At 43.0% G+C, this 18,510-nt stretch overlaps 3 protein-coding genes and 1 pseudogene across 3 annotated transcripts; all 4 read right to left on the reverse strand.

The window, feature by feature from the left end:
• Window positions 1-663: 663 nt before the first annotated feature.
• Window positions 664-2,819, reverse strand: LOC129583877 (enoyl-[acyl-carrier-protein] reductase, mitochondrial-like). Its single transcript, XM_055475897.1, has 3 exons — window positions 2,563-2,819; window positions 1,989-2,493; window positions 664-1,594 (listed from the first exon to the last, which is right to left on the reverse strand). Exons 2-3 carry the CDS (start codon window positions 2,469-2,471, stop codon window positions 980-982), a joined length of 1,098 nt encoding a protein of 365 aa, XP_055331872.1. The 5' UTR covers window positions 2,472-2,493; window positions 2,563-2,819; the 3' UTR covers window positions 664-979.
• A 424-nt stretch (window positions 2,820-3,243) lies between these two features.
• On the reverse strand, window positions 3,244-5,257 carry LOC129586268 (enoyl-[acyl-carrier-protein] reductase, mitochondrial-like). Its single transcript, XM_055479387.1, has 3 exons — window positions 4,497-5,257; window positions 4,001-4,194; window positions 3,244-3,806 (listed from the first exon to the last, which is right to left on the reverse strand). Exons 1-3 carry the CDS (start codon window positions 4,983-4,985, stop codon window positions 3,365-3,367), a joined length of 1,125 nt encoding a protein of 374 aa, XP_055335362.1. The 5' UTR covers window positions 4,986-5,257; the 3' UTR covers window positions 3,244-3,364.
• A 3,996-nt stretch (window positions 5,258-9,253) lies between these two features.
• LOC129589172 (uncharacterized) lies at window positions 9,254-13,321 on the reverse strand. The gene is made up of 10 exons (XM_055483742.1): window positions 13,242-13,321; window positions 12,888-13,142; window positions 12,708-12,810; window positions 12,604-12,649; window positions 12,186-12,529; window positions 11,761-11,993; window positions 11,221-11,594; window positions 11,006-11,145; window positions 10,593-10,947; window positions 9,254-9,600 (listed from the first exon to the last, which is right to left on the reverse strand). The coding sequence occupies exons 1-10, from the start codon at window positions 13,298-13,300 to the stop codon at window positions 9,254-9,256; spliced, it is 2,256 nt and encodes a 751-aa protein (XP_055339717.1). The 5' UTR covers window positions 13,301-13,321.
• Window positions 13,322-13,413: 92 nt separating this feature from the next.
• LOC129589180 (NADH dehydrogenase [ubiquinone] iron-sulfur protein 2, mitochondrial-like) lies at window positions 13,414-17,585 on the reverse strand (annotated as a pseudogene).
• Window positions 17,586-18,510: the final 925 nt, after the last annotated feature.

The raw sequence follows: 18,510 nt of genomic DNA on the forward strand, positions 1-18,510 counted from the left end.
ATGCGCTATCTGTATTAGTACTTACACTGGTACCTCAACATTTTCAGGAACAACAAGCATGACATTTCCATTCCTCCGGAAACTCTTGCATAATCATCATGCTGCACTTTACTTCTGTAATCAGCAAACCTAATCCTACCAACAGTTACAAATAGTTATGCAAGTCCGCACAAGTATTAAAGTCGACAATGATATGACATGCAAAGCTACCATTACCGGTATTATGGTTTTTACGTTAGAAACCAGCATAAAAATAGTAGTCTAATGCACCTGGCCTTCGTTCTCAGTTATCGAAATCGCACAGCACTGGTTTGAAGCACTTTTGTTTTCTAAATTAACAAAACAAATGTTTGATAAGCAGTAATACTGAGATTTGGGCAGAATCTTTTCCCAGTTTTCTCACTCTCCATACATCAATAAGAGGTAACGTTAGCATACCGGAGCCTTACATACATTACAACAAAAATGCAATCCTTATTGCTTTTTGACTGCATCGTTGTCGGAATCATAGTTAAACCGCAGTGACGATAGAATATATTAATCATTTTCCAAACCAAACTCGTTAATTTTAGTGCGGTAGCTCACCATTGGAACCAGCACTGCGATTAATGAGCTTTACGACATACGATATAAGAGCGATAAAGCAAAGTACATTTTCTCCCCAGAAGCGCACAAATCTTTTACTTTCAAAGTTTCAAGATTTTGTAATTCCCACCATTTATATATTAGCTTCCAATTCTAAGAAACCGTAAAAAACCCTGCCGCGTTAACGCCTCCAAAAAACCACCGAATCAAATCAGACATAATTATGCTTAAATTTTACAAAATACTGTGAAGTGCAATGGCAACCCGGAATAACAAGATAAAACATCAGTAATTATTCCACCACCAAACCCATCTCTGCAACGTAACACAGCGTGCATTTTAAAAAACTTCTAGAGGACCTTGAACGAACGGCAAGGCGGCTGACTTCCAACAATTACTGCAGTTCCTTCCGTACCTGATCCATAATCTGCTCATCCAAAACCAGCAGGTACTTCTTCCCACAGAATCCCTCTTGTGTCTTCTTGATAGCCTCTTTATAATCCTTCATGCCGATAGCCTCCATCTTGGGCGGACGGACTTTAGCATCCTTCATCAACTGCACCACGTTGTTCAGCATCTCAATTCTCTCCTCCGTCGAACTATCCCGGCACCAGGCTCCAATCCAGAAGCCGCGCAGTACAATGTCCTTGAAAATCAAGGCTGTTGTCGGCACGAGAAGGGGTTGCTTGGACATGCCACCGTACGTGACCAGTTGGGCTTGATTCGTCAGCAGTTTGGTCATATCGCTGACGGCTTTGCCGCCCACGCAGTTCAAGCCCAATTTGGCTTTAGGCAGACTACCGAGGAGTTTGCGATCCTGGAGGTCGGCGTCGGTGATATTGTGAGTGCCGCCCAGCGATTTCAAATGGGACAGTGTGGCTTCCTTATCCGGACGGTCACGGATGATATTGATCGTCTGCCAGTCGTTGGCTGCGGCGAACTGAATCACCAGCTGACCGACGGCACTGTTCGCGCCGTTCTGAATAATCACGTCTCCCTTTCGAAGGGCCTAAAAAAAGAGCTTTTGAATTTCGGAATGTTTGGATGCCGTACATATTACACAACCGCACAAGTCCGATGAATTTAAAAGAAATTAAACAACTTCCGAAAACATTTGTGCAGCAGGTCTAAACGCGGCCGTAAGCATTACACAGTAAACTGGATATACTTACAATTATTACAACAATAGTCACTATCGTAACAAAACTTTCAAAATAAATTATAAGCAGAAGAGCAAAACACCACTACTGGCTAGTCCTATACAAGAAACAGAGTTATCAAGTTCAAACAAATTTACTAACCAAAATAATTACTACAGAGAGTTAGTGTGGCATTAGTCTCGAGAGAAGAGACGGTAATCTTAATTCTTAAGTAATCAGAGGATCACCGAAAACGCAGCTTACAGCGTAATCATACAACATACGGAATGCCGTGCAGGGATTGATGGCCAACGTGGCCGCGGCCCAAAAAGGCACGTCGTTGGGGATCTTGAGCACTTGCGTGGCCGGTACAACAGCATGCGTCTGCCACGTACCCGGAGTATCGGTAGACATAATAACGCGGTCGCCACATTTGACGTTCTTCACAGCGGATCCCACGGAAAGTACTTCGGCGGTGCCTTCATTGCCAGCCACCCAGGGCAGTTTTGGCTTCACTCCGTACACTCCTTGGACGGTATTGATATCCGCGGGATTGATGGGCGCTGCCAGGAACTTTAGCGCAACATCTCCTTCGCTCAGCGTCTGCGGAATGGACTCGGTTTCAATGGCAAGCACTTTGTCCGGATCGCCGAATTCCTTGTAGCGTAAGCCCGTCGACTGCCATGAAGAGGCCCGACGAATATGCAAAAGGCTACCGCGGAACGGATTAAATTTCGAAAGGATCATGTTTGATTAGAAATGAAAACACCTGCAAATCACATTAATATCAGCAAAGTTATGATCACTAACAGTATTAAAGTTAAATTAAACTACTTACCAGTTAGTGAGTTGAAACTCCACGATACTGCGGAAAGAAACAGCTGATTTCTTCCACCGAATGTTTTGTACAGTATATGTACTGGATAGGACAGTAAAGTGAGTACCAAGAACTAACAAGCAACAGCTGATCAGAGTCTGGCAGCGGTTTAATAGGCACACCGCCACTTCGCGTAGTTCGTAACTTCGTACGAAGCTACTACCGGTGCGTATTTCCTAAATTTTTTACTGTACTTGTAGAAAGAATACTCAAATCATTAAAACAGTTATTGTTCATTTAAATTTTAGAATTTTGGCTTTTGAGTGCGGTTAATTACGGTTAATAATTGTAGTGATAGCAATTCGGGTGTGCCGAAATCCTTGACACGGCATTATGAGCACCAGTTTATGTTTGTTCATCCTGTCGGCGTTGCAACAAACTCTTAAAATAATGATCTGTCACTACTTAAGTTAGTATTCTTATATGCGTAGAGCTTCCAATATATCTTCTGTAAATCCAAAAAATCTAGGTATTGGAGTCAACGCATGCAAATCTCTACTGTTGCATTGCAGTGTTTTTCCTTGCGAGTTTTTTTAAGAAAGTTGCAAGCTTTAAATGCAGTATCATTTTACACGCTACGGTCGCTACCCGATCGTTCTGGATGTTCATATGGAATAATTCGAGTAGGGAGCTCACTTACAATCATTTCAATACAGTATATAATACAATTTTACAGCGCAACATTTATTCCCACTTCAAGAATGTGCATTGCTGCAAACATGCATCCCGTCACCGCCACATCAACTACGTTTTGGCTTCAGGTTCACGTACAACGATCTTGTAAATCGCCCATATCTTTTTTCACCTGAGAAAATACACTGTCGTCCATTACGAGCAGTTGCTTTCGACCAACAAAACCTTCTTGTGATCTTTCCATAGCTCCTCGAAAATCTTTGAGCAGAACCGGCTCCAGCAATGGCGGTTGCAACTTTCCGGCCTTCATGATCGCAACGACACTGTCAAGCATTTCACTGCGTGCCTCCAGTGAGACCTCTGAGTTATAACGTGTCATCCAAAATCCGCACAAGATGATATCCTTGAAAATCATTGCCGTGGTCGGCACAATCATTGGCTGCTTTGACATGCCGCCGTATGTAACCAGTGTGGCACCCGGTTCCAGGATTTTGATCAAATCAGACACCGCTTTCCCACCTACGCAGTTGAATCCAACGCGGGCTTTGGGCAGATCTTCAATCAGCTGAGATCTGAAATTATTCCGGTTTAGGAGTTATTAAAGAGTCTTTGATCCTATCTGTTTCAGTACACGAATCCATAAAATTCTGGTCTACATGAAAAATCATTTCAAAACAGAAACCGTACAGAATCAGTTAAAAAACGTTCTCGCACAAAAAAAGCAGCAAAATCAGAAATGCCGATGCGAATAGGAGCATACTCATACCGTTTAAAATCAGCATCCGTTATCACATATGTCGCTCCTAAGGACGCCAGTTGTTGCGCAACATCTGCTTTATTTGGCCGATCCCGAATGATGTTGATTGTTTTCCATTTATTGTGCGCCGCAATCTGAATCACAGCTTGTCCAACTGCGCTGTTGGCTCCGTTCTGTACCACCACATCTCCTGGCCGGAGGCTCTACTGTTGAAAATAATTAACAAAACAATCAAATTAACCAAAACACTACAGGAAGGGACGTCAAGAGAAAGTTAACCGAGTGGACAATTGATGCTACGCAAAATTCAAGGTAGCGCTAATCGTAACCTGTCAGATGATTATTTTTCAAGTAATGAATAATGGTAAATTAGTAATTTGCAAATAAAATAATCTATATTTATTATGTATTTATGGCAGTGCTCACGAATTAACAAGGATCAGTCAAGAAAGCCTTAGAGAAAGCCTTACAATTTCGGACTGAGCTTTTAACAAAATTCACCTACCGCAAAATCATGCAGCATTCGGTACGCCGTGCAAGGATTGACGGCTAAAGTCGCAGCCTGGGCAATTGGTAAATCTGCAGGGATTTTGAGCAGATTCTCTTGTGGCACAACAGAATAGGTGCGCCATGTTCCTGTTGCGGGATTGGCAGGAATGACACGATCACCCACTTTGATGTCTGCGACTCCAGCTCCCACTGCAATCACTTCGGCGACTCCTTCGCTCCCTCCGACAGACGGTAGCGGAGGTTTGATAGCATACACACCCTGAACAGTGTTGATATCCGCGGGGTTGATGGGGGAGGCCAGAAACTTCACGGCCACATGGCTTGGAAAGAGGTTCTGCGACAGCTGTTCAGTTTCCAAACGCAGAACTTTAGCAGGATCGCCATGCTCAGCGTATCGAAGAAAGGAGGATTCCCAGGTAGAAACAGATCTTCTGATAACATTCCGGCAAGTTCCGGATATCAGACGACACTTATTGAACCACATTGGTAATATCCGAGCTTCAAGTTTGCAGAAAATGGTTAATGACGCAGACTAAAACCGCCGGAGACAATGACAAAACTTTTAAGTAAGAAAAGACAAATCATTCAAAATTACTGTCACATGCATTTAAAATGTTCAAAACAAACTGCGAATGACCGATTGCATGCGCATTGCAGTTTGAATTTTGACTTTTGCTATTGCCGCTTGTGAGTGTTCTTGCGGACTGAAAATCGGCCTTCAAGTCTTCAACTGCCGCCCGCTTCCGTCTTCAGTTTTCTGATCGCTTGTATTCAATCGATTGTCTCAAGTTCTTGAACATAAACCAAATGAAAATTATTTCAACTTTTAACCTTCTAGAAAATTTTCAGTAACTGGGTGACTGATATGGAATTCCGAATGGCCGCGAGTTTTGTTGATTTTAAACTTTGATTTCAAATTCTTTGTCTTAAAATCAACGATTACAAATCGATGATTTTCAAACACCATGATCTGAAATCAATGATTTTTACATCAATGATTGCGAATCACTGATTTCCAAGTCATGATTTTTCGACTCCGTGATTTCTAACCATTGATTTAAGTTCAGTGATTTTCATTCAACGATTTTCAGTAGTGTGAACTGACATCAATGATTTTCTATCATTGATTTAGAATCAATGATTATCAATCGTTGATTTTGTACCACTGATTTTGCTTCATCAAAGATTGCGCTTTACTGATTTTCAATCACTTGATTTAAGTTCAGTGTTTAAAAATCAACGATCGACAATCAATGATTTCCAATATGTAACCGCCGCACCGTGCACCGGAAGAGCGACTAAAGGCAACGGTCTTGCGTTCAACACGTTCGACTCACGACAATGATAACTCAGCGGTTTTCACGATAATCTGTCAATATTCACTGGCCAGATTTATTCAGTGTTGCCAGTTTTACAGTACTGTACTTGCGAATATGCGTCCACCTTGTAAAAACTCGGTTCTGTCCGTTCTTCCCGTTCCTTAGGTTTCCTAGGAATTTTTTTATTGCAGTGGCAGTTATTTGATTTTTCATTTGGAAAATGGAAGTCCATGGAGAAGTTCTGGAGAACCCTGACATCCGCCAGCACGCCACTAAAGAGCATTTTCAGCAGTTTCAGATCGATATTATGTTGGCTTATTATAATGCTGGGCTGAAAATTCCTCATTCCGTGGCCCGCACGCATATCGCTGAAAAGATCGGTCAACCTGGAAGCCACAGGGCACGGGCAAAAACGAGTTGGGACTTGGTTCAAAAATCGCCGAGAGAAAAGAGAAGAAACTCACACAACTGGCAGAAAAGAAGGAACAGGCTGGTGTGGGTACCGTTGATGTTATGTCTCTACCACAGGATGTCACTTTGCAGCCTGCAGATGTATAAACCCGGTGTTTATCGGAAAATGCTAATGTGGACAATAAGATCAATTAATTGCACTTGTGCGATTCTTTATGGTTTAATAACTGGATAGATGCAGATCCTAACGCAGCTGGTTTAAATCCGCAGTAAAGGTCAGGAGACGAGTAAAGAAGAATGAGCAGCAATTTACATAAATAGGAAATTTTGCGTGATTGCACAAAGACAGCCACTCACTAAATACAATGTAAGAAAATTAAACTTTATTCCAGCCACAAATTATTCTGTATTGTGGAAGCAGAAAAGTAGTTTAGTCAAGTTTAATTTTTTGTATAAAACTTTCAGAGTACAGTACGTAAAAGTGCAGTTATAGAATTAATGCTTGGACAACACTGATTTTATAACAAATTATGAAGACAGCACGATACATTATACTACGCATTTGGTTTTGGATGATGATGCCAGGCATTCCGAATATTAGGCAATCCCTGCCGCATTGAATTCTCTCATCGAGAGGTTCTGGCCGCGATTCTCAGAAATATTGTGCCTTAAATCTGTAAATGTGTACGTTGTAATCGTAAGGCCTGCGTAATAAAAAAGCGCTTAGATGTAAGTATTGTAACCGCCCAATAACTACACCTCATGCCGCCACATATGGCAACCTACGTTGACCTTTTACTGCTGACCAGGGCTACGCGACAGGTCGTCGCGGGACATTTGGTTGTACGGACATTTCGTCTAAGGACAACCCGTTTTTGTGGCAAATAGTCATATGACTGTTCGTTGTCATAAACCAGTCGATAATTTTTTGGCTCCCCAAATGTCGGACGACCAAATATCATCCAACAAAACGGCTGCATAACGAGTTGTCCCAAAACAAATTAGCCGCTGCAACGAAAAACCTGTGGCGATATGTCCCACGACGAAATGTCCCGCGACCACTTGGGCTGTCACGCTGACCAGCACCAGTGTTAATTTACATGTGCATTACTACTGCATTATGCGCTAATTATCGGTTATTTTGCGAAATTGGCGGCAATGCTACCTGCTAGTGACGCGCATGCTCGGAATCAATACTTGAGTATGTGATCTCTCCAGCTGTTTGTTTGCCGGGAATGCGGGGAAGTTTGTGTACAATTTTCTGCACGCGTGAACAATAATCAGTTTCACAGCAGGTTCAATATTACTCAACATTAGTTAAAATTTTATAAACCGGGCAGAATGCATCACACGAAAAAGTGTATGTTTATGTATCTGCGCTGAGTGCGCTGTACGGAAATTTCAAAATATCATCTGATTTAATAACAAACGGTCTTTTAATTGTCAGAAGCAAAATAAAGCATATACATTAGAGTATTTTTCGGCATTTTGAAAATATTTTCGATTCGGTCGCAACAAACAGAACGAAGTGTGTAAGGATGCTGTACTTTCACATAACTTTACGTCATTAACATATGGATCCGAGACATCTCTCTTGGCACGCAGTTTTCTTTTTTGCGTCGGAAGCCTTATTTTATTTATATAACAGGACTTATTAAATTTTATTATATGTCCTTCCTCGTCAAATCTCTGATCACGTTATGTTATTTGTTGCGCATCCATAGGTTTGTAATCCATACGGGAAAGGGGATTACATGGAGATTAAAGGCGGAAGCAACATCTCTGTCAACAATATGATCACCTTCAAATAGTTATGCGGCGCCAGCGCGGGCGAAGTTAGGCGGACATATATATATGTGTGCGGAGAAAAAGGGAAAATATTTCCCCTTAAAAGGTCACACGACTATGTACGGTATATAGCAAATTGCTATATACCGTAGCACTTTTAATATTGCTATTAGCAATATCAAAAGTGAATGATGTATATTGTTGTAGAAGAGACATTTGGGATTCTGCGGCAGTACACTGGTCCGTTTGCTGTTCAGTGGTGCACACGACAATGTCGTCGTGATAGAAACCGATTCCCTGGATGAAACGGAAGCCGATCAGCCCAACAGCAGAAATAACGTGTGCCGGCTGATATAAAAGATGTGCGCGCGCACTTGACCTTTCGAAACTGTCCTTCAGTGCAGTGCGCAGGAAAAACGGCGAATTTATAATGTGTATGTGGTGTGCAGCTTTGTGCTAGTCAGTCGTGCTGAAATGCGCGACATTTTACCAAAGTTGACATTTTAAATATTTAATAAACCAAATAATATCAGTGTAATACGATAAAGTAAGGGCATATGCTATGCAGTTAACATAAAACAACATCGCTGTGAGTGGTTTGTGCATGGTGTGCACTTTTTATCATGCATTCACATTCCACTTCTTGTATGGTTTTTTCTGGGTGTGTTTGACGATAAATCGAAAATCTACTGTCCGGCATCAAAATCAAAACAAATAGTACGACCGCACTCTTCATGCTTACTATACATCTAATTAAGAACGACATAGAAATTCACACCAAGGTTCAATTTATTTGCAAAATAAAGGCGCATTTCGTGTTTTCCACGCACCTTAAGATTCCACAAAATGTCGTTGGTATTACACAATAATTTATGGTACTTTTCCGTTATCCATTAAGATCAAATGTCACAAATTTTGTTATGTACTAACATCAAAGAAAAACACGGCATGCAGACAATAAAAACAACAAAGTATGCATTCACCAATGCACAGTACAGTCAGTGCAGCTAACAAAAATCTAATTTTGTGCTAATACGGGTACTAAGGTAGAGAATGGTATAACCAATAAAAAAAGCCGCACCTAACAAAAAATTCACAAAATAACAATAAAACACAGAGCTCATCCGACATTAACCGTAAAAAAAGCAAATGACACAAACTGTTCTTCAAGCCCAAGAGAACGAAGTATTTCGCTCTGTTTCCCTCTTTCAAGGCATCACCACCACGTCGTCATTCACCGCCTGTGTCGGGACGATGGAGAGGAAGTGATGCAGCCGGCCGGGTTGGGCAGGAAGGTGAACATTAACCGCTGGGCACGACCTGCCTTCTTCAGTTCGGCGGTGGTGATGGCTTTGCGGCGTTCTTTCTTCGTATGCGGTGAGAGATGGTAGAAGAAATCCTCCGGTGCATCGGGAAATGGTAGCCGGCCATTGGCGGACCGCACCTTCGGCTTGGCGGGAAAGGCCATCTCACCGCTGTCCAGTTTGACGCGTTTGTAGGGCGGAGAGGGAACACGGGATTCTTTCTCTTTGTCTTTGCCGTTTGTGCGCATGCTAGCAGGTACAGTCAACAGCGCATGTCCTACAAAAAGGCAATTAGTAAGAATTTCGCATCGTTTTTTCGAACCAGTGCTTGTAAAACAAGGCATATGATATTTGTTCAGTCAGATGCTGGTCGACGGAAACGAAATGTTTAGTCAGATATTTAATGTAGTAAGATAAGGCACAAAATGCTGGTAACGGAAGTCTTTTATTGAGATATATTGAATTTATATTTTCAGAAGACGTAAACCTGTAACGAATATTTTTACAATGGCTGTAGAAAGAAATTAAATTTTAGTAAGTCTTTTTAGCAAAAATGTTTAGAAACCATCCAGGTCAAAGGTGTATCTCAACGAATCAGTTAATTTTAAGGCACTGTTTTCAACACCAAATTCTATAGTCTAGTGTCCAATTTCAAAACAGTTACCTGGCGAATTTCTACTTGTCTCTGAGTAGTCGGTATCAGTTTTTTTGGCTGACGAACGGCGCATTTAATCAAAATCGTTTCAGTTTCACAATTAGTTACTGGAACACTGATAACCAGCACAGCAAAAGGCATTCCATAAATGCACATCATTATTCTGAAGTCAGTCGCTGCCAAGCAAGCAAATCTCAAAAGCTAAAATTAATAAATCGAAGCTTATTATTATATCTTAATGACGTTCTAATTCAAATCGACATAATTGTAGGAGAATGCCGACAAAGCAAAATCACAAAAAGCTAAAAAATCTCAATATTGACATGAACACGACTCATTTCGTTCAGGTATAGCTCATTCCAGCGTCATAGTGATGCCGCTTAATCCGCAATTCCGCAGTTCCGTTTAATCTGCAATTCCAGTTTTCCACAATAAACTGCATACCATGTACCAGTACCTGTGAAAAAACATCACCGTATCAGTACCGCTTGTAAAGCTACATGAATTACGCTGGTAAAGAACTGCAAATGGAGAAAAGTTGTTGCTTACGATTCAGTTAAACTGGAAATGCCCCTGCATTTCATTATCCACTGACGCAATACAGTCCCGCAAACCTTCCAGTAGTTGCTCTTTGCTCATGCATCCGCTCGGAAGAGTCAGCTTGTTAGTACAGGTCGTAGCGGTTGGACGTCGGTTTCCGTCCCGTGCGAATGTGAATGAAACTTCAATCTTTGGCGTTGCAGGTACCATGTACGATCCGGTGATAAATCGTAACAGTTGCTTGCGTTCGTGCTGGCTAAACTCTTCCAAAATTATGTCATCAAGCCATGCCATTGTCTGGATTTCTTCGTCATCCGCAGTATCTTCGTTCAACGTTTTGAACTGCTCCAGCAGATCTTTGCCCTCCATCACAGCGCGGTACAGCTGCGGCTCAAAGCGTTTCCAGTCGGAGCGAAACGCCATCAGTTCCTGTATAAGACTACAGTATTGAAAACTTTTCAAAACCGCAAAAAGTGTCACATTTTACCTTGTACATTTTTCCGGCTACCAGTCCCTCGTAGACATACTTCAAATTCCCGGCACGTTTGTGGACCAGTTCAAATTCCGCAATTAGTCTGCACAGTTGCTCACGTCCGTGTTCCAGAAGGACAGCACACTGCAATACAACTAATCAATCATACCGCTGTTTTAACATGGTTATCTCGTTATCTTACCGGGAATTTCAGATTCAAATCAGCCCACTCCTCAGCGCTTCCTCGTTCTCCAGCACGACAGGTCCCACACCAGACATAATGCCATCGATCATACTGCCGATACCGGGACTGAACGAGAAAATATCATTGACCTCAATGGGAAGATTCAACAAGTAGCGGAACACTGAAGAGTTCAACCAAGTAACGAAGGGCGCTCCATGTAAAACTGAATCTCGCAATAAGTGTCCGAATGCTCGAAGTGCAGAATGTCCCGCTTCGGTGACAATGGCATCCGACGATATTAATACAACTGTTGCACATTGTTCGAACAACGTAATGCCTAAATCCGGGATGCGGTAGTGAAGAAATGCTTGACCAAGCTTCGTCATGACCTCCTTATACGGGCCGTCCAAGTCAGTTGCACTACAGCAAATCATTCACCATAGAGACAAATGCATTTTTAACAAACACGGTGTGTACCAGTATAAGCCTTTCTGACAGCAGTTTTAGCGGCTAGCATAATAAATGTCTTGCAGCGCCCTTTTCACTTGCTAAAACATTTGCAAGAATTTCTGAACAGTTTGCTTACTCTTCGATTTGAATACATGGCCTTCCCCCATCAGCCAAATTAGGACCATGCGCATAGTGGAAGTCGATCCAGTTCTGGACGTTATCGTTCCCGGGAATCCATTCAAACACGTAATTCGACTTGAACATGGGTTCTCGTCCGGTGACCTTTACACACAATTGCTTACGCAACTGCTCCACCGATGCTTCCACAGCGTTTTCTTCCTGGTCAGGAAAGTTTCCCACGCGCATTCGCTAGAAAGTTACGACAATATACACCAATTTTGGATCATAGACAATTTATCGAGTTAATCGAAGAAAACAAAAAAATATCAAAACTACGAAGAAAAGCGTTTGAATTATTTTTAATTCGCTCACTTTGAACATTCGAATTATTTTAAATTAATTAATTGTAATTAAATTTAAATTTTAAATTAGCTCACTCACTTTAGCAGGCAACTGGTGGTTTGCGATTTCACTGGCGCCGCTGTTTTCAAGTGCAACATCTTCCGCATCACTTTCATCTGAAGGAACGTAGATGATAGGCACAGTGGATCGGAGACTTCGATGAATACCACTGACATCTTGGTTTAGCTGGGCCGCAACAGTGCCACGGCGCACTGGTTGAGGCGACGAGGAGGGTGAAACGTCAAATATAGAGTTATTACGAGCAGCCAAATCAGAAGTACGCTGGCTTGACAATCCCGATGTACTGGCGCCGCTTAATCGCGACGTACTGGCGCCGAAGGATCGTAAAATGTTGCTCATCCCACTGTTACCGTTTAATTCATCTAAAATATAACAAAACTTGTAGCTTTTGACAGCTTCATGTCGAAACCTCCAAGTTGCACACACTCATACTCACCGGTAAAACCACGCAGTCCCAGCTCTTCAACAGTCTTCCCTTCGGACTGGAAAACATATGAACTTAATCAACCGGATACATCTTCATTCCCGAATTCTGTTTACCTCAGCAAATCTCTCGACAAGTTCTCGTGAAATGTTGATGATTCCGCTGTCGGCCGCAATGTACATGCGATTTACAGTTTCGCGATTTGGATTTTCCGAATACCTGCATTTATCGCCAAATTAATTCAAACTAATTTTCTCATCTAATGGCTGTAAATAAATGATACGTTATTCGCTTACATCTGCTGGAACGCCCATGATGGAGACTCTGTCGGCAAATTTGCTGGGAAGATGTGCTTCCCGGAGAGGTAAACGCGATCCGGGTTATTGGGATCCACCACAATACGACTAAGCAGAATCCATTCCCTGCCTTGCAAGAAATTGGCGAACTCTTCGTTGATTTTCATTCGAATGTGCTGTCCACTGAGCTCTTGAAAATTGACGCGTTTAATCAATCCACAAAATCGCATTAATTCCAATTCGGTTTTGCCCTCACTGTATAAAACATGCCAGAAACATTACAGCTTGTGATAACCGTTTAACGCACACGTGTTCTTAAATTGCAAGCCGTATGCGCATAGCTGGTAAACTTACCGCGCTCGTTGTGTTGGAATAGCATTCTTGTCTCGGTAGCGGAACAAATAGACATCCATGGGATATTCGAAAGCGACCTGGGGAACTTCAAGACATTTCGCTGCGCGGGCGTTGAACTAGCAGGTGAACGGAACATTCGAGACTTTGGCGTCTTGCTCCACGTCCCCGCCACGGGCGCCTTGCAACGGAGACTGTCCGAACGATCCGCCTGGTGGATAACCATATGGTGCAGATGGACGCGACCGTGACCCTTGAAGTCCAATACTCTGGCGTCCGCCACTAAATCCAGCATTCTGAGGATTCAGTCCATGCTGTACTCCAGGCTGCTGCATGCGGGCTAGCTGCATTCCCGGCTGCTGAATTCGCGCTACCTGCATACCATTTCCAGTGTTGCCTCGGACTTCTGGAGCGCCAGTTATGCTTTGTCCAAATGATCTACCGTCATGTTGAACTGCTCCACGCGAATGCGGCGTATAGCTGTTGGCGGCTGCGCTGTTATTGATCGTAACAGGGGCTTGCGTGGTATTGACGCCTTCAATCGAACCGCTGGCAGGTGCACTGCGTTGGATGTCCACTTGACGGCCCAGAATGTCCATATAGTTGATCAACCTATGATTCCCCAAATAATGCTTACATGTCTCTTCCTCACATTTGGTGCTTCCTTGGGCTCGGTACGAAAAATCCACTTCTTCTGGAGTAGAGATTATACATCCGCAAGCAGAAGCCATACACTTGTATTTCCACATCGCAGGATCCGCCATGTTTTCGGCTAACTGGAAAAATGTTGCATTGACAATTAAAGGTTCAAATTAACTCATCAGTTAAAAAACTGCAATTAAATTTTGCCCAAACTTTAGCCGCCTACACTAGCAATCGCAGTAATGATCGCTCCTTCTGCAGGCGTGTTCATTTGGAAGTGTCCAATGAAATCCAGTTCACGCAATGTTAACCAATGGCTACTCGCAAAATTTAGCGGTCTGTTCGTGGGAATGCAGAGAACAGCCCACCGGCGGCAGCTTTGAAACTAACGTGCCGCTAAAAATTCATTGTTTCTATTGTATGCCGGTTTCTAGGAGTAATCGCCCACCTGGCCAGATCGGATCGCCCTGCTCCGTGATGCCGGTATTCTGGAAGAGCGGAAAGAACGATTGTAGTGCGTAGCGTAGTGTGCCCGCGGTCCGTGATGAGGCTCGTGGGTCCCGGCACGCCCAGATCGAGTAAGGCATTCCGCACTTTCATTTGCGTGGTGCGGTAGCCGGGTATGCTGTCGGACAGTTCAGCGGTTGGATTGGAGAGTTCACTGCGGAAGAGATTCAGTGTTTGCCGGTAGCAGAAGTCCATATCCGTTATCGAGGCCTGACATAATTATGCACAACATTACCGTTTCATTATGTGCAACATTTATTATGTGCAACGTTCTGAGTCTGACCGGAAAGAAAACATCCCGACCGCACTAGCACGGCAACGCAGACCAAGCCAGAGATCGCCCGCATCATTCCACAATTCCTGCTACAAAAAAATGCGGCACTGTCGCTCAGACACTAAATATTACCTCACACGGTATAAAATGGAAGTGAAGGAACTTAACAACCAGCAACAACCATACTAAACACAACCGTTCTTTTAATAAACGTCTTTAGGAATTACAACCAATTAAGCCACCATAACTGTCAACATCAACTACATGGTATCTCCTCTAGCATTTGTCATTGTGTAAACGACACAGGTGAAAAACACACTAAATCATACAGGAGTACAACACACTGACATTGCGTTAGTTTAAACCTGTACACAGTCTGCTTCGACACATCTAACGATCCACTTCCCCGAAGACGATATCCAGTGCCCCGATGATGGCCACAATGTCGGCCAACATCTGTGCTGCTTGCCGATATGATTGATGGCCGCGAGATGCGTGAAGCCGGGCGCCTTGATTTTACAGCGGCATGGGGCGGCTGGTGCCGTCCGACACCAGGTAGATCCCGAACTCTCCTTTGGGCGCCTCCACGGCGGTGTAGGTGAAGCCGGGCGGGGCTTGGACGCCTTCGGTGTACAACCTTGAAATGATGGATTAAGGCCTCCACCGATTCCTGCAAACAGCAGATTTTTTCCAGTGAACCGGGTTATCATGGCATAAGTATTATGCAAAAGTATGAAAATGTGAAAGCCATACTGGCGCTGTTCTGTGAACGTACGTGCGGAATACTTAAACATAGCGAAAATAAGAGAGGAGGCGACGAAAATAGCGACCGTTAAGTAAGCTGCAGTATTCACAGAATTTCACGGAAATTAAAATCGTGAATCGAAAAACTTCACATACCATTACACACTCAAACAGTGTGCAGATGTGCTTTCACTGGGTAATACGGACATGCTAATGAGATCACATTCGGTGACCAAGTGAAAGCCTCCTCAAAATGGGATTCTCTTAGCACCGTTTTGACCGAACAAGCTCATGAGAAATAACCTATCGGCTTCGATACGTGCTGTCAGAACATCCACATACTATCGTAATATGCTGCCGAATACTTACATTACCACTAACGTTGCGCATCTAAATAATTGTTTTAATTATATGCCTTTCTACTTCATAAAATTATTTGTGCACTAATTTGACCAATTTACCCATTTTACAAGAAACCACCATGCACCGTACGACACGGTCGTAAGCATACCTTCATTACCTTTCGAGAGGGATGCACCACCTTGTATCGTCCACTTTGATCTCGCCAGGTGGCATTTTATTCAGGCACTGATGGATGATCCGCAGCGACTGGCGCATTTCCTCCACGCGCACCAGGTAGCGATCGTAGCAATCCCAGTGTGAACCGATGGGAACATCAAACTCCACTTGATTGTATGCATCGTACGGCTGCACTTTACGCAAATTTCTTTTGATGCCGGATCCTCGTACATCGCACCACTGTAAGAACGAATTCACAAGTTTTCATGTCAGCATAATTCTTGCGAGTATTTAATTCGGAATGAAACAGTATGATTTCAAGGAATGTGTGCGTACGACTTAAATGTGTATGCACTACGTATGAGTTAAATTAAGGTGCAAAACTATACCAATCTTTCCAACATTGTCAATTCTTCTCGTAGCTCTAAAGAAACTGAAACATGCAATGCCAGCAAAACATCAAAATCAACGAGACACACCTCATCTCATAAGCAAGCGCGTCCTCCGCCGACACCGTTCCAGTGCCGACAGTTCGGGCTTTCCAGATACGATTACCAGTAAGGAAATCTTCCAGTTCATCCAGGCGTTGGTTATACTTAATAGCCCAGTCGTAGATGTCATCCGTCAATCCCAACGGCAAATCGTACTGCACTCCACCGGGACAAGCATAATTCGCGTGCATCCGGGCGCCGGATAATCGTTCAAAAATTCACACAACTAAAAGGGTGCAAACATTTATCAGTGCCATTCTTGCTTTGCTTTTTCCACCTGTTACAGTACTCATAAGAAAACTAATTAGATTCATATTAATTACAATAAAATTACAGTACACTGCAGTTCCTCACTTGCTGTTGTTATTAAATCAGCGACGTCGACTTATTGCAGAATAATATGTAAGTACCTTTTCGCATTCCTCAAACAACCAGAAAAAGGCGTCATTGCTCTGATATTCAGGGCATGCGTATTGTAATTTAAAATACGAGTAAGTTCTCCGAATAAAACTGCAGAAAAACCCAGCACATTTTAACACTTATGGAGAACGGTGTTACAGTAACCAGTAATGTACGTTGAAAGATCTGTTAGAAAGTAACAAAAAATGCTCTATTCACTTTTGGAAAGCGAAAGAAATTAACAAAAACCCACCTATAATCCATTCCGCACGGATGGGAATACCGAATACCGATATGGGAATACCGGAATATCGATATTTAATAATTTCTCAATAGCCAGGGAGAAGCACTGCTCATTGCACAACATGGACACGTAATCCAGACGGTCCATGTACGTCAGGGCCTGCATGTAGGTTTTACACTTGATTAACTTCTCCGTGGCGCGATGCAGCAACCCAATATGGGGATCAGCCCGCACCACCGTCTGCAAGAAAAACATCCATACAAATTTTAAAAATTCACGCTGTCCAAAAATGCTTGCATAGCCAGCAAATCGGGTATTTCCTGTACAGCATGTCTGGACGACAGCAAAAAGACATTGTGCTAAGGCAGATACGAAGCATAACGCAAAAGAATTAACCCGCCTTTCCGTCTAACTCCAAAACCAAACGTAATACACCGTGCGCTGCGGGATGTTGCGGGCCCAAATTGCGGGATATTGCGCATTTTCTTCTCCACAGGAACAGTCGCCACTGCAACAGCCCGTTCCATTACTTAATATTCACAACAAAACATCACCACAGGCATAGATGCGCTGCCTATATGGGCTTACTGCTGGTGGACACGATATCATGTTTTCCCAAGGCGAGAGGCTTATCTTCAGGCTAATTTAAAATAAGAATCCCAACAAATCTTGACGGCCACAAGAAAACCGTGTGTGGTTTATCTAAGTTTAGCATCACTTTCCAGTTTCCACTGTGTGGGTCGGGCACTCTACAAAAAAAGCGGAACAATTAGTTCTAACAAGCAGGCTTTTGTATTCGAGGGAGAACGGCTTTGGTTGTGCATTTGAAAACCTAAAGAATGAACAAGAAAGAAATGTCTTTAATAAAGCACGCCACCGTGCCACTTTAACCTGTCTCAGATCAACTATCCAGCCTTATTCTACAGAGCAGGTTATGGCAACTCATAAGATACTGCAGCCTATTACGACGGTTGACAAATTAAATTCTCTAATTGTGAATAGAAAATAAATGAGTCAATGCCCAGGCCATCTGACTCTCAAATGAGGATGACGGTATTACACGGCTTTCTCCTACGCGAAGCCGAAACGTACTGCACCGCACTTACGGAATAGTATCCCGTCCACATGTCCCTCGCCTGACCGAGAGACACAGGCCACAGGTTCCGCAAAATGTCGCGACTCGCGAGAAATATGATTGCCGAATAGCAATATTGGTTGCGGTTGGCAGAGCTGCCTGTCGAAACTCCGTGTTAATGAAACTGAAGAATCTGTAACCGGAGCGCGCAATATAATACAAATGCGTGTTGGGACATCCAATTTACACCGACATAACATGAAACAAAATTTAGAACGAAACTCACAACGATAGGCGCTTTTCTGCCATACAATCGTAGGGCTCAACCCATGATATCGCCTGCGGTTTACACTGCTGGAAAGAAACCTGAAGAAAAT

The sequence above is a fragment of the Paramacrobiotus metropolitanus genome, unplaced genomic scaffold (assembly GCF_019649055.1).
Source record: "Paramacrobiotus metropolitanus isolate TYO unplaced genomic scaffold, Prichtersi_v1.0 Parri_scaffold0000002, whole genome shotgun sequence".
Classification (NCBI taxonomy): Eukaryota; Metazoa; Tardigrada; class Eutardigrada; order Parachela; family Macrobiotidae; genus Paramacrobiotus; species Paramacrobiotus metropolitanus.